Here is an 18,468-nt window from a genome sequence, read left to right as displayed (position 1 = left end):
AGAGGTGCTGATATTTTTAGCAACCAAAGGGGCCCCTAAGTCAGATTCTGCTCAAGGCCTCATACAGCCTTGGACCGGCCCGCATGATGAGGTAATCTGCTGCACTACGCAGAAATGCGCAACAAACGGGAGATTTAATTCAATGCTGCTAATGTGGCTTTAGTAGCTCTTTCATTTCGTGTCTGTTGAGTTTTAATAAGTATCACAGAAACTATTCTGGTTGGTCGAGTTTATGGGACGAGTTTAAGTAGATGACGCATTTGATATGGTTTGATGCATCGTGTAACGGAAAAATAATACTAAAAATAATAATAAAATAATATAAAATCAGCGTGATGCGTGACTCCGAGGAGAGCGTTAAAGCTCCTCAACAGGCTGAACATGCATGATCAGGTTAGCGCTGCTTGTTATCCACAAACTCTCCGGCCAACCGGGACCACAGACATAAACTTTACAGGGAAGACAGACACAGAGCCACACGCTGGGCAGCGTGTTGAGATGTAAACTCCGCATATAATTGTTCATTCACAAAGATAAATCATTCTCACCACTCCACAACGCACCTCTGAATTCGCTACAAGTTATTCCTGCGGTTCACATTGAGCTGCGCAACCAGAGCTAACGGCGGGCTTTAAACTCTTACCTAGAGTTCTCCAAAGGATCATAATTCCTCGCAGTAGGTTGATGTAAATATCCATACAGGTCAGCCTGTGTCCAGTTTGAGTGAAAGAAGGCACGCGCGATCTACGCTGAGGTAAAGCAGCGGGAGGCAAAGCGCAGAGGCGCCAGCGGTGTGATTGGTCCGCACGCTGTCGGCTTTAAATGCAACTATAAACATATCTATTATACCTATCCTTTAGGAATTAATCTGCTCTGCTAGTGAAATTCTAGGAGCAAAAGTGACGCTTGCAGCCCGGCTTTAGAAAAAAAGAAAGAAAAAAAAAAACGATTTTTTTTTCTTTTCTTTCCCTAGAAACGTAAACAAGCATCGCTTAGCCTGGCGGCGGGGCTAGTAAAGCATAGCGGGCCACCAGGCTTATAATACACTGGGGTAAACCCTGGTCTTAAACTTTTGATCAGCTGAAAAAAATCATGTTTGAGTGTAAATGCAGTTTTCAATTAATTCCCCGCTCAAAAGTTTTTGTCTCTTACGCTGATTTCTTCTTTTAACATTGTGAAGCTCTACTTAGAACCTTCTTAAGATCTAATAGTGCAAAATGCAAATTCTTGCAATTTTGTGACTGGTCTTAAGATTTTGATCAGGAGTGTATTTCATTGGGTGACATTTAAGCATCTTTCTCTCTCTTTCTTATTCCCTTGCAGCTTGCTTTGTAGAGTTGTGTTCAGCATGTTAAATGCTGTTATTAAAAGTACTAATATTAGTTACAGTATTGTTCTGCATTAGATCATATTTAACCTTTGTGAAGGTTTTTCTGTGTTCAACCAGCGATATCAACAAGGTATTGTATTATGTGACATGTGTCAGTGGCCCACCTTAATGATTGAATCTAACATATTATTAGAACCTTGCTCTGATTTCTTCTATAGCCCATTAAAGTAGCTTCACTAAAGATTGAAGCTCAAAGTTCCAAGAATAATCCCACAACATCAAACTCCTCTTCAAAAATATATATTTATTGTCAACAATAAGATAATAGAACAGCAAGCAGTTATGAACGGGTTCCAAGCCTGACCTAACAAGTTCAACCCCACCCCCAAATCATACACAATCTTCTCCCCTCGTTCTGTCAGCCCAGACTTATCATTACAATGAATTCAGCCTTGATGCAGTAGTGTACGTTTGTACACTTGTTTAAGTTCACCCTTGACCCTCCCCCAGAAGGGGAGAATCCATATCATGCCATCATACATCAAGCAGATGAATACAGATAAGTTTCTCCACAGCGAGATGCATTAGGTTCAGATCAGTTGTAATACTTAAATAAGATGTTGATTGATTTAGTTACCTCTGAACTGTTTTCTGTTTAAAGATGAAAATATCTGCGCATCTGCACTAAGTATCTAGGTGTTTGAATTGTAATCCGTCAGAATGACAAATGGCTGTCAAATATTTCATTCAAATATATATTGAATTAGAGGGGTCCTAGGGTTGAACTTTGGGGTACCCTACATGGGACTTCTGTCCACTTTTATCAATCAATCAAATTTTATTTGTATAGCTTTGTTATGGTCTGGCTCTTAAACCATAACAAATGAAAGGGAAGCAATGCAAGAGATAACTTAAAAGGGAATTTATTTAACAAAAATCATAACTGGTTGGGGAAGAAAGGGAGAAAGGGGAGAGAGTGGCAGGGGGACAGAAAGAATGAGCTGCTTAGTCAGAGAAAGTGATGCATCTTAAGGTGGATCTGAAGTCATCTGGAGACACTGGCCAGCTGCCTCCACTTCCAATCAGCACCAATTAAGAGTCCAAAACATGGATGTTAGAGACCCAGAGGAAAAGGCCTTGGGCCGTAACAGCACATTTCAGCAGCAAGGCATTTCAAGGTGCTTTACATAATTAAAAAACAAAATAAAAACAGCATGTGACATTGAATAAACAGTAAGAAAGAGAAAGAGATTTTGGAAAAAAGAAGGAAAAAGAAGGAAAAAAGAAAAAGATTTAAGATAAAAACATGCGTTTGTTATGGAATTTAAGCGCCTGTCTTTGGCAGACTTCGCCGTCCGTTTAACACGGGTATTATCCAGGCCCCGTCGCCTAACAGGGCAAGGTCTCCAACCTTGCAGCACCAGGCTCCGTCCACCTATCACGCGAATTTTTGCGCTAGGACTTCGCCGTCCTACACGGATTTTTGTGCACTATTTTTACCTGTTAGAATCTAGAATTTACTGGGTTTTCTGTTACTTTTGTTACGGAATTTAAGCGCCTGTCGTCGCCGAACTCCGCCGTCCGTTTAACACAGGTATTATCCAGGCCCCGTCGCTTAACAGGACAAGGTCTGATGAGAAGTTTCCTATTGAAACAAAGAAATCCCTGTTTTTTATGCAAGATTCAAACCAACTGAGTATTGGACCAGAGAGTCTGACCCAACTCCAGTCATTTCAGTAAAATGTCATGATCAACACTGAGGTCCAACAGAACCAGTACTGCGGAGGTCTTACCTCACTGACCCACTTTTCTTTACAATACTGCTTTAGTTTGTTGAGGTTTGAAAACATTTATCTCTGCACATCTTCCTCGATGTCAAATCTAGCATATACATCGAAATGAGCTGTAGACTTTGACTTGAACATTGCCAGTGTTCGAGATTATTGCCTAGTAATGACCCTGTTTGCTGCAAAGCTTCTGCAAAGAGGGCATCACATTTGACTGGAGGACATTATGTTCTCATGAGGAATTCATGGTTGACTTGCCCTCAAAACTTTGCCCCCTAGCTAAGCTTTGCCCTCTGCTAAGGTAGAAAAAAATAGTCTTTTAAGATGGCTACAAATACTTTATAGGCACCATTTTAAGATGTCAAAGTCAGTGTCAAAGACAGGGTGACACAGTTTAATGCTGGACCAGATCACCATTCACTGAGCACAATGTAACATCCACAAACTTATCTCTCTCTCTCACACACACACGGTTTATGAATACATCCATATATACACATAGATGGAGCATAGACAACACATTGGTCATAGGCAGGCAATAACAGCTTACTTTATCATATAACCTGAAGAAAACTTCCTAATTTTACTAACATTTTCTTAGATTAGATTTTCTTATTGAGGAATATACTTTTGATTACAAAAGCATAAAAGATGTGGTAAAGAACGTTTCCTATTGTCCATACACCCATTTGTTGATGATGTAGCCCATTAAAATATATGTTAGTTTTACTGGGTTTATGTATTTTTAAAACATTTACCAATGCTGACAAAATAAAGACTATAAGGTCACAGACGAAAGTTAGCAATTGTTAAAAATATTAAATCTCCAGGAAGCAACTGTTTCTCAACAGCAGAGAACCCAGACTCTCTGGATGAAGCAAAGCATCGTCCAGAGATTGTTAGGATCTGGGGATGGCTGGTTGGGTTTTTTCCAGTTTCTCCACCAGGGGGCATCCTGGGGCCTCTCTGGAGGGCTTGGACCTGCGGCTGCCTACCTGCACACCTGTCACCACCTACCTTCGTTTGGAGGAGTATATCAGGAGGGAGCAGCCGACACTCTAGTGTTAGCCAGTAATGGTACATATCATTAGTTAGCTCACCTCCGACCTGCCTGCCTCCTGTGTAATCTTTTCTGTGTTGCCTCTTCTTAGGTTATTCCTCCGTGAAGCCTTGGATTATCCGAACTGCCAGGATTATTGGCAGCCTGATCAGAACCCTCGAGACCCCGTGGAGATTACCCATTGGTGGCCCGAGTTTCCAGAACCTCCTCACCGTAACAAACCTACTTCAACCTTCCAGTTGGCAGCTCCCTCCTGGACCTCAGAAGATCAAGCTCCTCCACTCACCTCTCCGCCCTCCAACATAGCCTTTGCTCTCTCCACACCACCAGCCCCGGACCCACAGTGGCCCTTTCCCCCAGCTCAGTTCACCCACCTGTAAGTAAGACCAATAGTAAATGCAAGACTGTAAATTCCCACGAACCCTGAACTCATCTTACTTGTTCCCCTTTGAATCCAGAGATCCTGCACCACCGAAACGAGCACCGGTTCCAGAAATCTGTACATATTTGTCTGCACTTTGTATTATAATAAACCACCTTAACATTTACCTGTCTCTGGAGTTGTGTTCTGCGCATGTGGGTTCAAAGAATTAATCCCATCATGACAGAGATGGATGATGAGGGACTCTTTTTTTTTTTTTTTTTTTGTTTTTTACTAAAGATACTCTGATTGGATATTAATGTCTGTATCCATCCCGATATTGAAAAAGATTCCAGATCAGCTACTGGTGACAATGTGCCTGATCCATAAGGGCCGATCTATTCAATCTAATTTAATGTTATGTGCTCTGAGCAAGTGTTATTGATGGTGGCACACCACCACACAAAATGAAAGCCCCACACGTTCACAATTAAGTTTTCATTATTATTATTAATGTTAAATCATATGAGATATACAGCCTATTGTGCACTTATACTAGCCATAATCAGAGTTTGAAATTAATTTAAATGTCATAAAATGTTAAATTTTACTTTATTTCTAAAACCAACATCAGGCATAACAACAGCTAATGCCTGTCTAGCTGAGCTGTTTCAAGGGAAAACCTAGAGCTGGTTATTATACTGGGCTTTATTGGCTTTTCATGTGTTTTATTTTGGTCTTGGACAATAAGTTGCGAGTTGTAAGCATGTGGCTCAAAAACATCTCCAACACATCACTCAAGCTACGCTGGTAATGGGCGTTACAAAAAAAGATATTTCAGTGATGACATCATCCACCGTAAAGATGTTGTTGGAAAGAAAACAACATCTGATTAACCCATTGAGGTACAAAGCCCTTTTTCTGCAACACTATAGATTGCATGTGAGCAGATCAATCTTTAGCTCTTAGTCTACCTTAGAAATTCCAATCAGATTAGTCTTAGTCTGCAGTGCTGACGTTAAGAGAGAGTTGAGGAATGACATGTTGATTAAATAAAAACTGTGACGTATACAAAGAGCACAGAGGCTGTTACCAAACCCCTGCATTCTTCTCAACAACTGCAAACACTGTGGGTAGTGTTTAATGCAAGGAGGTCAGAGGTCATTTCCTGGGTACTGATCAAGTGACATTTGGCATAAAGATCAACTTTGTAAAATGTCATGTAAGAAATTCAGGTTTTATAGGCAGTTTCCTTCAGTCACTTCTAGGTCTGGTCCCTGAAAAGAGCACGGCAGTCAGAGGAATTGGGTTGAGCTCATAATCAGATGTGACTGGGATTCCTGCCCAACAGACCCGATCAGCATGAACTGACAGGATGTTTTATATTTAGTAACACAAACAGCAAACAATGAAACGCATCTTTCTATGAAGTTTTTAAAGTTTTTGGTTATTTTTAATTTCTCAGGTTTTGCAAAAATTTTCCAATAGGACATCTACTGGAAAATTTTTGCTGTCATGATAAATTCTTATTTTTGAGGACTGAATTGAAACTGAGATGTTGAAACTGATGTTTAAACTTATTACCAAATAATAACTTAAAAAAAACTAAAGTGTTGGCGCGCTGCTGCCCCACATGAAGAGGAGCCTGTTGAGGTGGCTGAGCGTCTAGTTGGGACGCTTTCTGAACCTCCCCAGTGAGGTTGTTCAGGAACGTGAGACCCAGAGGAAGATCAGGACACACTACTAGGCATTACCTAGCTAGGCTGGTAATTCCGGGGTTAGGGATAGGGCTAGGGTCCCTAACCCTGGTCCTCTGGACCCGCTGTCCTGCATGTTTGTTTCCTGCTGCTGGATACCTGGTTTAAATGACTGGGTGATTAACAGGCTTCTGCAGCCATTGGAGGCATGCTGAGGATGTAATGAATCAGCTGGGCTGGAGGGTGAACATGTAGAACATGCAAGATGGTGGGTCCTGAGGACCAGGGCTGAAGACCTGTGCTCTACTACATCCCAAGCAGGACCGCCTTCATCTGTACCTCATCCAGACCTTATTAGATCTGAAGACATGCTGACCAAAAGAAAAGGAAAAGCCCCACACACATCTGTCCATATTCTGCAGTACAAAAAACAACAAAAAGGAACAAGACAATAAGCCACAGCATGCCAGCCAGGCCAGCTGGCCCACTTCTAACACCACAACTTCATGGTCCGCTCTGGCTGTTCCAGTTCTTTAGTTCGTTCTTTCATTGACAACAGCAATGCATCATAATTTTCATTCGTCTTGTGAGTGTGTGTAACAGCCCTCCCCAGTTTGATGACATAAGCCATGTAGTAGCCACCATACCTCAGCAACTCTGAGGAAGATGAGGATGCACAGGTCCACAGGTTCTGCTGCCTCAGGAAAGCCAAGAATATTTTAAGACTCCTCACACCCCGGTCACAATTTGTTCCAACTGCTGCCATCCGGCTGCAGATACAGTAGCATTAAAGGAAGAACAAACAGACTGAAGAACAGTTTATACCCGGTAGCATTAAATAACTTTTAGTACTATTTTTTCACCTATTTCGTTATAATCCATGTAACTTATTGCATGGTTCTATAATGACAATAAAGATTGTTATTATGTTATTATTATGATAATGGGAGAAAGACAAACAGCAGACTATGAGAGGCCCATGTACACATGGTGACTGGCTGCCAGGCCCACTTCCAGTTGAGTCCAGTTCTGTCTATCGATGAACAGATGGTGGCATCCAAACCTCGTCATAGAATGAAGCATGCCAAAAAGACAAAGAAGTACCTGCACTTTGGAACTGCTGACAAAGTGCAGGTACAAACTTTCTGTGCTGGCTGACTCCTTCACAGGACACACCTATGCTGCTAAGAGTGTCTCCACAAAAGGCTACTCTGCAGTGATGAGTCTGCTTCCATCGCTTGGTGGAGGGGTAAACACTATAGGCAGGCAGGTTTTACTTAAGTAACACACTCTTCCACAAGCTTAGTGCCAGAAACATTGGTTGTGGTACAATGCCAAACAAAAATTTCCCATTCTTTTCTCTGAGGAAATAATTACAGTAATTGAGGAGAGACAACCTGGTGTTTCTCAAGTGGATGGACATATGAAGTGACCATGTGCTCTTCAGTCCATGGCAAGAGTCCAGCAGAAAGTAAAAGGGCGCCGTGTGGCACACCAAGAATGTACCTGTTCCCGTTTGCTACATCAAAAATATTTATCACTCATCAAAGACGCAGAAATACAGAAATGTTTATTTCTGAGAGCTCAGTATTACTACCTCAACAACACTTACATGCATGTCAGAGTACTATGGACGTGACGCCACGTCGCGATCCCGCAGGCAGTGCAGGAGTTTCCAGGAAGCTGATATCAGATAACCAGTTGCTTCAGGAAGTGTCGGGTCCCTCTGCGCGTCACTTAAAAGAGCTGCTTGAGGGAGTGGCAAGGTAATTAGACATTAGTGTTAGACATTAAGGGACTAAGTTGTATTTCTCTTCTAGATGAAGCTGCCAAAGGAGCTACTGCTTCTATTGACTATTCTCTGGAACAGAAAGGGAACTCCTGGACCAGCACTGCTGAGGTTTTTTAGACATCATGGCAGAAGGGCTCTCATTCTGAGCCAGGCCCTGCTGGAGGTTTCCTCTTCCAGATTCACATAATGTATATTAAGTAAGTTAACAACTCAATACAATCAGCAAGAAAAAAATTACTAATTGACATAAGAAACTGAACTTAAATGAAGTGCCATAAAACTATGATCAGACTCGAATTTATGCAGCTGAATTTGAATCTGCCGAGTGCCTATATTATTCAATTGAACTGACTCTGTATTCTTTATACTAGTTGATTTCTGTGTCTTGTAATGTCCCTTGAGTAAACAATTGTTTTGTACCTGAACTATATAAATAATCAAATCTGAACTGAAAAACAGAAAAGATGGAGAAGGTGTGTAAGGAGTACTCTACAGGAATACTGCTTCCACAGGATTTGGGACAGAAAGCAGATCAGTGCAGCTTACTAGATAAGTTGACTGATTTATTAGGATTGAAGATTTTTAGCAGTTTGCTGTTTTGCAGATGTGTTTGAGAAGCTATTTTCTATCAATTCAGGAAGGGTTATGTTACCATTACCAAAAAAAAAAGAAGTTCTCAATTCTGCAGAGAGAATGATTATTCATGGTGGGAAAGATTTTAAGTGGTCATTTTTTCCATTAGTGCAAACTGTTAATTCTCTGGCAATGCTCCGACAACCAACAACCCCCCCTCCCCCACAAACCTCACTTTTGCATGTTTAATATTAAAGCTCTTGTCACAACAAGAAGTCTAATGAAATCTGACTTGTTTGAAAGCGCTGCCAGAAGCAAATCTCTCTCTGTTTTTACAGAGATTGGTTCTTACAGAACAGCTCTGCACACCATAGATGTGCAGGAAGCTTTCTGGAACAGATGAGGCCAAAGTAGAAATGTTTGTAATAATAACCAGCATGTTTTAGAAGAACAAACAAAGCATGCAAGTGCAAAGACTTTATAGAAACTGAAGACCAGAATCAGAAGACCTGAGTGGTAAACCAGGAAGGTGGCGCTCAATTCACCCCAATTCTGAAGTCCTTCCACTGTAGCTCAGAGAATAGACTTTAAAATACTGTTGTTAGTTTATAAATTACTTAACAGCTCAGCAACACAATACATACATGTATCAACCTTCCAGACCTCTCAGGTCTTCTGGTTCTGGTTCTGCTCTGCATCCCCAGAACCAGAACCAAACGAGGAGATGCAGCATTCAGCTTCTATGCACCACAAATCTGGAACAAACTTCCAGAAAACTGTAAAACAGCTGAAACACTGAGTTTCTTTAAAGTTCCAAGGCTAAAAACTGGACATAATAACTGGAATATTGATCAACATATTTGATGATGGCATTTGACAAAAAGTATTGTTAGTTACTTGTTTCATAACTAGTTATTATTTTACATTTTTAACATTCAAATCACTCTGAAATGCCATCTTACTGACATGCTATTCAAATTAGGTTAGGTTAGTTTATTTATACCTAAAGGTAGATTTAGTTTGCAGTGGTAGCATGCATATTCATCCACGCACACTGTAAAAAGTAACACATAGCATAATCTCATCAGATAATATGTTCGATGTACCACAAATCATATTCAAAACAAAGTAGGACAACAAAGTAGGACACAGAAGGGGAGAGTAAAAACTTAAAAATGTAACTAATATAAATAAATAACATGTTGAGGTAAGAATTTTACGACACTCAGATCATTGATGTCACTTCAGTTTGTTAGTTTAAATAACAGCAGTAGGAACAAAACTGTTTTTAAAGCATCTTGCCCTCCATTTAGAGACCAAAAACAACTGAGCAAAGGGCGGAAGTTGAAACTCCCTGTGAAGGTGGTAAAAACATCTTGTAAAACAGAAGAGGCTATCCGCTGTACCTGGCTGATGTACAGGAATGTATCTGATTTTTGGATTTCTCCGATCAGTTTAGACAACAGTTTAATCTCCTGAAGGGAACTCCTCTCTCTCAGTGTTGCTAGGCCAAATTTTGAAACCAAGGAAAAGGATAAGCCTGATTCAATGAAAGCGTGGTCCAACTTGATCATTATGCCTCAGGCAATATTAAATTGGTCAAGTTTGTTTAGACAAAAAAGATGCTGGAATATGCATATTTTAGGATTATTCCAAGGCACATTGAGATGCCTTGTTAAAAACTTTACAACCACAAAGATACGAAATAACATCCAATTTAAAAATGGCAACTATTTAAATCTAACTATAGAAAAACACAAAACCGATTTCACAGTGCTATCTTTCAAAGCTGATGTTAAAATGGATAAACTTTATTAAAATACTTGGAACAAGCTATAATTTATGGGCTAGAAGAGCTCACATGATTTCACTGGCTCCCTCTCACATGGCTGAGGACAGATGTCAGCATAGTCACTTCACTGACTGATCGATCCACAATACTGGGACTTTGACTGCAAGGTGCCCAGTTACTGTGAAAATAATTTTATATTTCATTTAAATATGAAGGCTTCATGTAAAGTAGACCTCTGTTTAGAAGAATGGAAAACTATTTCACTGGGATGACGTCTAATTATTTCAGTTGTTCAGCGCAACATTCTGGTGTTTCCTGTATGTAATCAACATAGTTAATGTGTAACAGCACATGCATTGATTCATTCAATGTTCTCCTGAACTGGTCAATTCCCGCTCATGTTGAGTCAGTCAGTGACAATAAGCCAACAGGGTTTTATGCCAGTTCTGTTTATTTTACTTTTAAGGTAAAGTCTCAGAATATTAACTGCAAGAACAGTTTAGATGTGTCTTTGAGCCTAAAGTTTGTCATGACATTAATTTTGTGGCATTTATGGCAACCTGGAACTTTGAACGAAAGTGTTTGAGTCTAATATTGGCTGTAGGAAACAATGCTTCATTTCATTTTGAACAATAATGGACAGTGTATCCTTACAATATGCAGCATGGACATATACAGTGATGTCCACATTGTGTTGAGGCTTGTGTGTTGGGCCTATCAGTGCTTCCAGCTGTCGAGGTTTGTGTTAAAACAGAGAGATGTGACATTTGAAGTTTATTGTTTGATTGTTTTTGTCAATGGCTGGAGATGGGGACACACACAGGAGAACACAGGAACACTGACTGCAAACTATCACTGCCCAGGAGGATTATTGCTCCCCTTGTCAGAACAGTGTTGGCCTAAAACTTCACTCTCAGTTTCAGTCACTCGGCAGAATGAAAGCCTTTTGGAAACCTTCCAGTTATCCTGATCTGAAGGTGTTAATGAACCTGTGCAGAGAAGTTGTTCATAGGATCAGGAAGCCTGACAGTGGGTGCAGAACAGCCTCTTTATGGGATGATGTGTGTGATTACTGATTTATCATTAAGGTAAGCAGGTGATTCTGTTATTGTCGGCCTGCTTAAGGGAAATAAAAGTAGCATGTGCAGGTTATTGATGATTTTGTTCAATGGAGCAAGGACTCTTTCCTCAAACTAAACAAAAGAGACAATTGATTTTAGGAGGCACAAAGTCACTTTAATCAAAGGTCAAGCCATTTAGAGAGGTCAAGCTTACAAATATCTTGGGATAGTCATACATTTATAGATGATAACTACATTTTTAACCAACTGCTGCGTTCCAGTTCCACTGGAAATGTTTTCTTCCTAATGTGAGGCTGTGCTATGAGGAGACTTCTGATTGAATGTGGCTGATCTCTAAGAAACAGCACATCGATCAAAGTGCCAATGGAACAATGAAATTCAGCCTTTCAGGATGAAACAAATTACTTCTACTCATATGACATTTAGATGCATGATATTTTTGGGTCTACTTGTGAAAGACATTAATGTGAATATTAAAATATTATGCTGTTATTGTGAAATATTTAAGAAAACTAAATTTTGGAATTTGACTGCTACTGAGTTCAAGATTTGCCCCACCCAGCTGCGGCACAAACCCTCAGCTGTGTATCCCACACTTTAATCTTGTGCTCACCACACTATAATTAGGTTTGTGGGACTCTGGGCCCGTCTGCTCACAGTGGACATGGAGAGCCAAGAGCTGCTGCTCCCTCCCTCCTCATCCCCTTCTGCTCTGCACAGCCAAATAGGTTCCAGATGCATTCTCTCCCGGCTAGCCTCAAGAAGCCGACTGAACCATGAAAGAAACTAAAAACAAAACGCTCTACGCAAGTACTTCATAGACAAAATGTGTGGAATTTCAGTATAAAATGGAGGGAAAATGGGAGAATATCCTTCTACTTCCTAAAGAAAAAAGAAGTGCTCACATTTTCTTATGGAGGATGTTTAAAAGATCTAGAGAAAATATATGTTTTTGCTTCTTTATGAGTAATAAAAAGGCTCTTGGAGACAATATGCAGCACAAATGAAGATCTAAGAGTTTTGCTTCTTTCATGTCTGGGACAGATGTGTGAGGGAGAAAAAAACACAGGCTGAACAAAGTGATACTTAATCAGAGCAAATCCACATCCTGCGCCCATGTGCACTGAACTTCAAAGACCGCCCGACCAGCGTTAGAGCAGTTTTTAACACTGCACAGCCCTGCTGGGTAAGAACGTCAGTGAGAGAGGCTGTGGAACACTAAGGAAGCTGTCAGTAGCTGGACGTCTCCTGAAGAGACGCCTGGACAAACAAAAATGGGTCAAAAATCCAACAATAGAGAACAACTGAGCAACTCCAGACTGACTCTACCAACAAGTGAAAACCAAATCAACAGCTGTTGTTTTACTGCCTTCTTGGTAGGCACATCTGTTTGGATTACTTAGTTAGCACCCCTAATGAATTCATTAGTACCCCAAAAAGCTATTCTCTTTGCTTTCTGACTTCAAAACCTAGATTTCACTGAATTTATGGGCTCCAGTTCTTTTCCTTAAAAAAAAAATTATTTTTGAAAAACCAGCGTTCTTTTTCCTACAACATGTTGAGCTTCTGAGAATTTCTGCTGATCATTTGAAAGAAACTTACCCAAACCACACTGGGGGTTCAGCACTTGGTTCAACAAGCTGTCTGAGGATTAGGAGAAATAATTTACAAACAACCAAATAGTGAAAATGTGCTTCCAAGTAAGAAAATGACCAGTATCAAGTAATACCCATGTTTTAAAAGGTTAGCTGCAATTTGATTACATTTTTAAAGTTTCCTGCTGTGCCTGTGGTGGGCCTCAGGGCTCCCATCTCCTCCAGACCTGCCCCTGGTCTGCTCACACCTGCTACTGAACATTTACATAGAGAAACTTTTTACATATAAGATTATTATAATATAAACATCTGGTGGCCCATATCTAGTGAGCACATGCTCAATAAGGTAAAGATTCCATGAATAATATCTTAATTTCAGGATTTAACTTCAGTGTTTGAAAAGAATGCAAACTTAATGTCTGTTAATTTCAAGACAAAATGTTCTCTATCACTGTTTTAGTGATGACAGTTATGACAGTAACATGACCATTTTTTATCAAAATAAAAGATTGTTGCAAGTCAATTGACTGACATCTTTTACAATCCCTAACAGACATAACATTTGTCAAAGATCATGTGTCGAATGTTTCAATCTAAAACTTTAATTCTGGACATAAGCCTCTTTTTTTTATCTGTTCTTAGGTTTCACTTATGACAGCCTCTGAAATGTGGTTCATGTTATGATTTAGCAACTCTTAGATTTCTTCAGATTAAATTTCTTGTTTTGACATAAAATGCATTAGAAAAAATTGCTGAGAATTTCATTTAGAGTTTGATTCAGAAATTCTCAAATGCAGTTGTGGTTCTTTAAGAAGTTGCGAAATGGCCCTTTATTAATGCTGCGGGTCGAATGGTAACTTCCTGTCCGTTTTTCAATTTAATCGCGTTTCCGGACTGTTTTTACCGAGACCCCGGATCTAATCTAACCTCCAAGCAGTCACACTCTGCAACACAGACTTCTATTGGAACTGTTTTATCCTTTTTTTCCCTTCAAACTTCAGTGTTGCTTCTCTGAAGCGGAATGCAGACCTAATAATGGTCTGAGCTCTACAAACACACTGTCAGCAGCGTTGATAGAGAGCAGAGAGGAGCCTTTACTTCAATCCTAGTTGCAAACTATAAAAAGTTACAAACACGGTGACACGTTTTTCCCGAAAGTTGTTTTGCCAATTATCCAGTCTAAGTACCAAACAATGTGGCGGGCGGTGCCTACGCAGTGGAACGTAACCCTACGTCACTTAAAGAGCTATTTCACCGTTTTCCACAAATAACATTTAATCGGCTCTGGGAAAACCCAGTAATACTGACTACATTAAAACCTCTGGTGAATTCTCCACTGATTACAAGCTCTTTAAGACACCGTTTGTGATTCCTCCAGCCCTCATTCTATTTGTGAAAACACAAAAAGAGTTACATGTATAATTTTGGCGCATGTTAATGGTTAAATTAGATAAACCTTTCAAAATGAGAATAAAGGTTTTTGTGTTTTTTAGAGTTTTGGAAGGAAAGCTGTTTTTCAAAGATCATCCGGAGTTATAATGTGTATTTAGATAAGGTCAAACAAATACTCTAAATGTAAATTAAGATTTTTGTCAAATCACAAACTGAATAAAGGCTGGCTCCATAAATAAATATATATATATAATTAAGAATATCTGTGCTGGATAATATTTCTGTTCAAGTTTGGATTATTACAATACAACGTTTATGATGAGCTCCTGAAAACAGACGGAAGCCCCCGTTAATATCGCCCTAATTATAGATCCCCAGATCATAACGTGTATTAATCCACGAGAGACGAGAGTCCAAATATTCTTTAAAGGTAGAGAAATACGGAAGCGCAGAATCCGAAGCTGTGAATCAGATGCCAACTTCAGCGTCTTTAAACTCAAATCAAAAAAGATTTGCAGTAAATTCCAACTACAACTGGACAGCTCACCAAGGCCCACAGCGGCATGAAACGGAAAGGTCACAAACGGAGTTTTGGTTTGCTTTGAAGGAAAGCCAACCAAACTGGCTCGGACTAACAAACCAGTCCGAAGCAGTGAAGCCATCATGTTTCTCTAAGCAGACCCAGAAAAGACTAAACAGAACCAGTGGGAAGTTCGGGAAGTTTCAGATCGAAATCAGGGGCAGACTTACCCTGAGCACGCAGCAGCTGACAGTAAAAGTTGACGGCGAGGAGAAAGCTGCTTATCGGGAAACACACACGCATCTTATTAAAATCCCAAAGAACATCGTGAAGAAGAAGAGCCAAGAAAAAAGAGCGGTGCTGTAACATGCCACTTCATGGATCCCCGTTAACTCTCTTTATTTCCACTGCCCTCTATACAAACAGGGAGCGAACAGAGCATGCGCAGAACGGAAAAGTGGCCGCTTTCTGGAGATTAGAACTGGATCCGAATACGATCCGGTTCGAAACTAAACTGGCATAATCGGTGTGATCCCCCCAGCCCTCCACCCCATGCTAAATAAAGAGTTCTTCTGCTTTGTTTTAAATTTTATCCTTGCAAGCTGAAGTAAACGGCCACTCAGAAAAGCTTCACAGCATAAAGTCCAGTCTTTATCTCTACTTCCAGTTGTTTTTAACACGTTTCAGGATTTATATAGTTCCACACACTCCTCAGAGGCAAACCAACATTTCAAAATAGTAAAATATTTAACTCTTTGTCAGAGAAGTTACATTAACACTGATATGATGTAAAACAAAAAATAACTACTTCATTAGTGTTAGTTTAGCACAATCAAGTGTTAGATCTGAAAAAAGTAACGTCCTGATTCTGGTTATACTTATGATGACCAATAATTATAACAAGCAAATCCATTTTAAAGATTTTTTAAATTCTATTTTGAAGCTGGGGTTCCAACAGTGTGAATGATGACTCAACGTACAATCAGTCATTTAACTCCAATCAACTCCAATTTAATATTGATATTAATATCAATATTAAATAGCTCATTAAATTGAAGTGGAGGAATTTGAACAAGATGCCTTTCATCACTTTAAGCAACTCTGAAAAATGAAAATGATCATCAAAAGTATCAGTGAAAAGTTGTTTATTCAAAGCAAAATTATTGTCCGCTACAGGTATGTTACTTATGAAATGCAAAACCCTGGCAATTCATTTTGCATTGCACAACAAACAAATCCAGTTCTATAGTCAATATTATCAACTGCAACATAGGTAGTTGAATACATATCTTCTGACAAGATCATCTGCAGGTCATCACTGACATCTTCATCGATAAGGGAAAATTATTTGAGAAGCTCCTGCTCCGTCTGTATAATGGCTATTGTTACCCAGTAATGAGATTTCTAGAGTTTTTGTACTGTTTATCAAAGGCTCCAGAATAGCATTAAACCATAATTGTGAACATCTTCTACATGAAACAGGATATCAAATGAATTTTCATCAAAACTGAGTTAAATTTAGGAGGTAAGTTTCTAAAAACAATATAAAGAAAGCTAAATTTGTGACTTCCATGTTTAAAGCCCAGGTTTTTTTCTGCTTCAGAATTATCATAGAATATTTAAATTTGAGGGGAAGCTAAAATAGGAAATGTATGTTTTCCATTTTGAATTTTCATCAGAATTTTTGCTGCAGCATTTTGGATAATCTACATGTTTTTAACTTTATTTTGTGTACCTCATGATAGTAAATAATTACGGTAGTCCAGCTTTGAAGTTTACTTTTGAAACTGACTGAAATGCAGCCCGCTTCTGAAAGTGACTGAAAAACAGAAGTGACTAGTTTTTCAACGTCACTGCTGGACACGATATTTCTAATCTTGGCAATATTCCAGAGATGAAAAATGAAAGTCCTAGAAAGTTGTTTAATATAACATTTAAATTGCATATCCTTTTCAAAAATAACACATATTATTTACTTTATATTGAAGACCAATTTAATGCCATTCAGATCAAGTGATTGACTGAGCAGTTTTTTTATTTCAGAGGTTCTGGTCCAAAAACAACAACTTCTGTCTTGTCAGAATTTAAGGAAGAAAGTTGAAGTTGAAGGCTAACAACTAAAGTTTGATTTTCCTCTTGCTTTCAATTACGGGTCTGATGTATCTTTCTCAACCCACCTGATGAAGAGAAGACGCAGCGGGAGAGAACTACAGCTTTAAATGTAAGTATATTAAAATCTAAAGCTTAAATTGGTTGTGTTGTTAGAATTGTCGTTTGCATAGACATGAGTTTTAATTTTATCTTTGTAAAAAATCATCCCTCAGAAACAAGCATGAATGGTGGTTCTGTCCTTCTTTAGACATTGCCGCATATGTACAGCTAATTTTGATAATTGCAAATTATTTTATCCATGTTTCGGGCCCCTATTCCTGGGTAACCCCTGGAGAATGGTTGTACCCCAGACAGGTGCGGGTCTGGTGTAAACACACACCCTGCCCGTTTGCAGCATTTGCAATTTATTAACACGGTGAGCCATGTTAATAGGTTTAATGGTTGTATACATTAAGCAAGCAAAGAAAAAATTAAATATGACCTTAGAAAGGGATTCTAATTTTATCAGGCAGAATTTCATCTAGTTTGTTTGCCAGCTGTATCACCTACAGCTGGAAGGTTCTATGATTTGATTTCAACTTCAACTGCCAGACAAAGATTGTTTTTTCCAAGCTTGTATTGGAAAAAACAACATTTCAATGTCAACATTTCATTGCAACATAAAGTTTCCAGATGGATCAGTAAATGCTGATAGAACTGAACAGCTGCGTTTGACCAATGTACAATTTGTGGATCACAGAACCTCAGTAGTTGGTTTATTGTGGTGCTGGAACGGTAAACTCAGTAGTCAACACAGAACCCCATTCATAATGCTACATTCTGGTTTTCAAACGTATATTTACTAAATCATCAGTATGGCTGTCTTTTGGTATTACCTAGTTATTTATTAAACATACTTCACAAAATAAAACTTTTCATTTCTGGCCTCCTTAGGTTTAAGAGAAAGAATATCTTTTTGAGATGTAAGCAATCAAACAAGCACTTGGAATGGACGTAGCACCTCCAATCCAGCAGAGAGACGGTTCCTGTCTCTCTGCAAGCCTGAGCCATCAATCGACGGGTGCTACCAGCTTTCATCACTTATATTAGAGTTTCTGGCTTTAGCTCAGTGATGCCCCAAATATCCAGGAACCACAGAATCCCTGCAGGTGTACAGGAGGATGTCGGCTGACTGTAGGAAGATATGGAGGCATTTCTACACAACCAGTCATAAACAGTTTCTTACTTGAGGCCGTACATGCTATGTGTTGGTTCTGCTAAACATGCGCTGTTGTTGCTGTGCCATGCAACTCCTCTTCCATAACATGACATCCATTATCTTTCAAACATCATTAACGTTTCTATTTTCAACAAAAATGAAAAAAACAAAACAAAA

General features: G+C 39.3%; 1 protein-coding gene across 2 annotated transcripts in view; it reads right to left on the bottom strand.

The window, feature by feature from the left end:
• LOC103131985 (reversion-inducing cysteine-rich protein with Kazal motifs-like) overlaps positions 1-15,434 on the bottom strand; it is a 48,838-nt gene extending 33,404 nt beyond the window's left edge. For both annotated transcript variants that reach the window (XM_007543736.2, XM_007543735.2), the window contains exon 1: positions 15,212-15,434. In XM_007543736.2, the coding sequence (XP_007543798.1) occupies positions 15,212-15,350 (139 nt within the window). In that variant the 5' untranslated portion in view covers positions 15,351-15,434. The remainder of the gene's footprint in view (positions 1-15,211) is intronic.
• Between the last annotated feature and the right edge of the window lie 3,034 nt (positions 15,435-18,468).

Source organism: Poecilia formosa, unplaced genomic scaffold, assembly GCF_000485575.1.
Source record: "Poecilia formosa unplaced genomic scaffold, Poecilia_formosa-5.1.2 Scaffold892, whole genome shotgun sequence".
NCBI lineage: Eukaryota > Metazoa > Chordata > Actinopteri > Cyprinodontiformes > Poeciliidae > Poecilia > Poecilia formosa.
The sequence above is the reverse complement of the archived record's forward strand: the minus strand, read 5'-3'. Positions and strand labels throughout refer to the sequence as shown.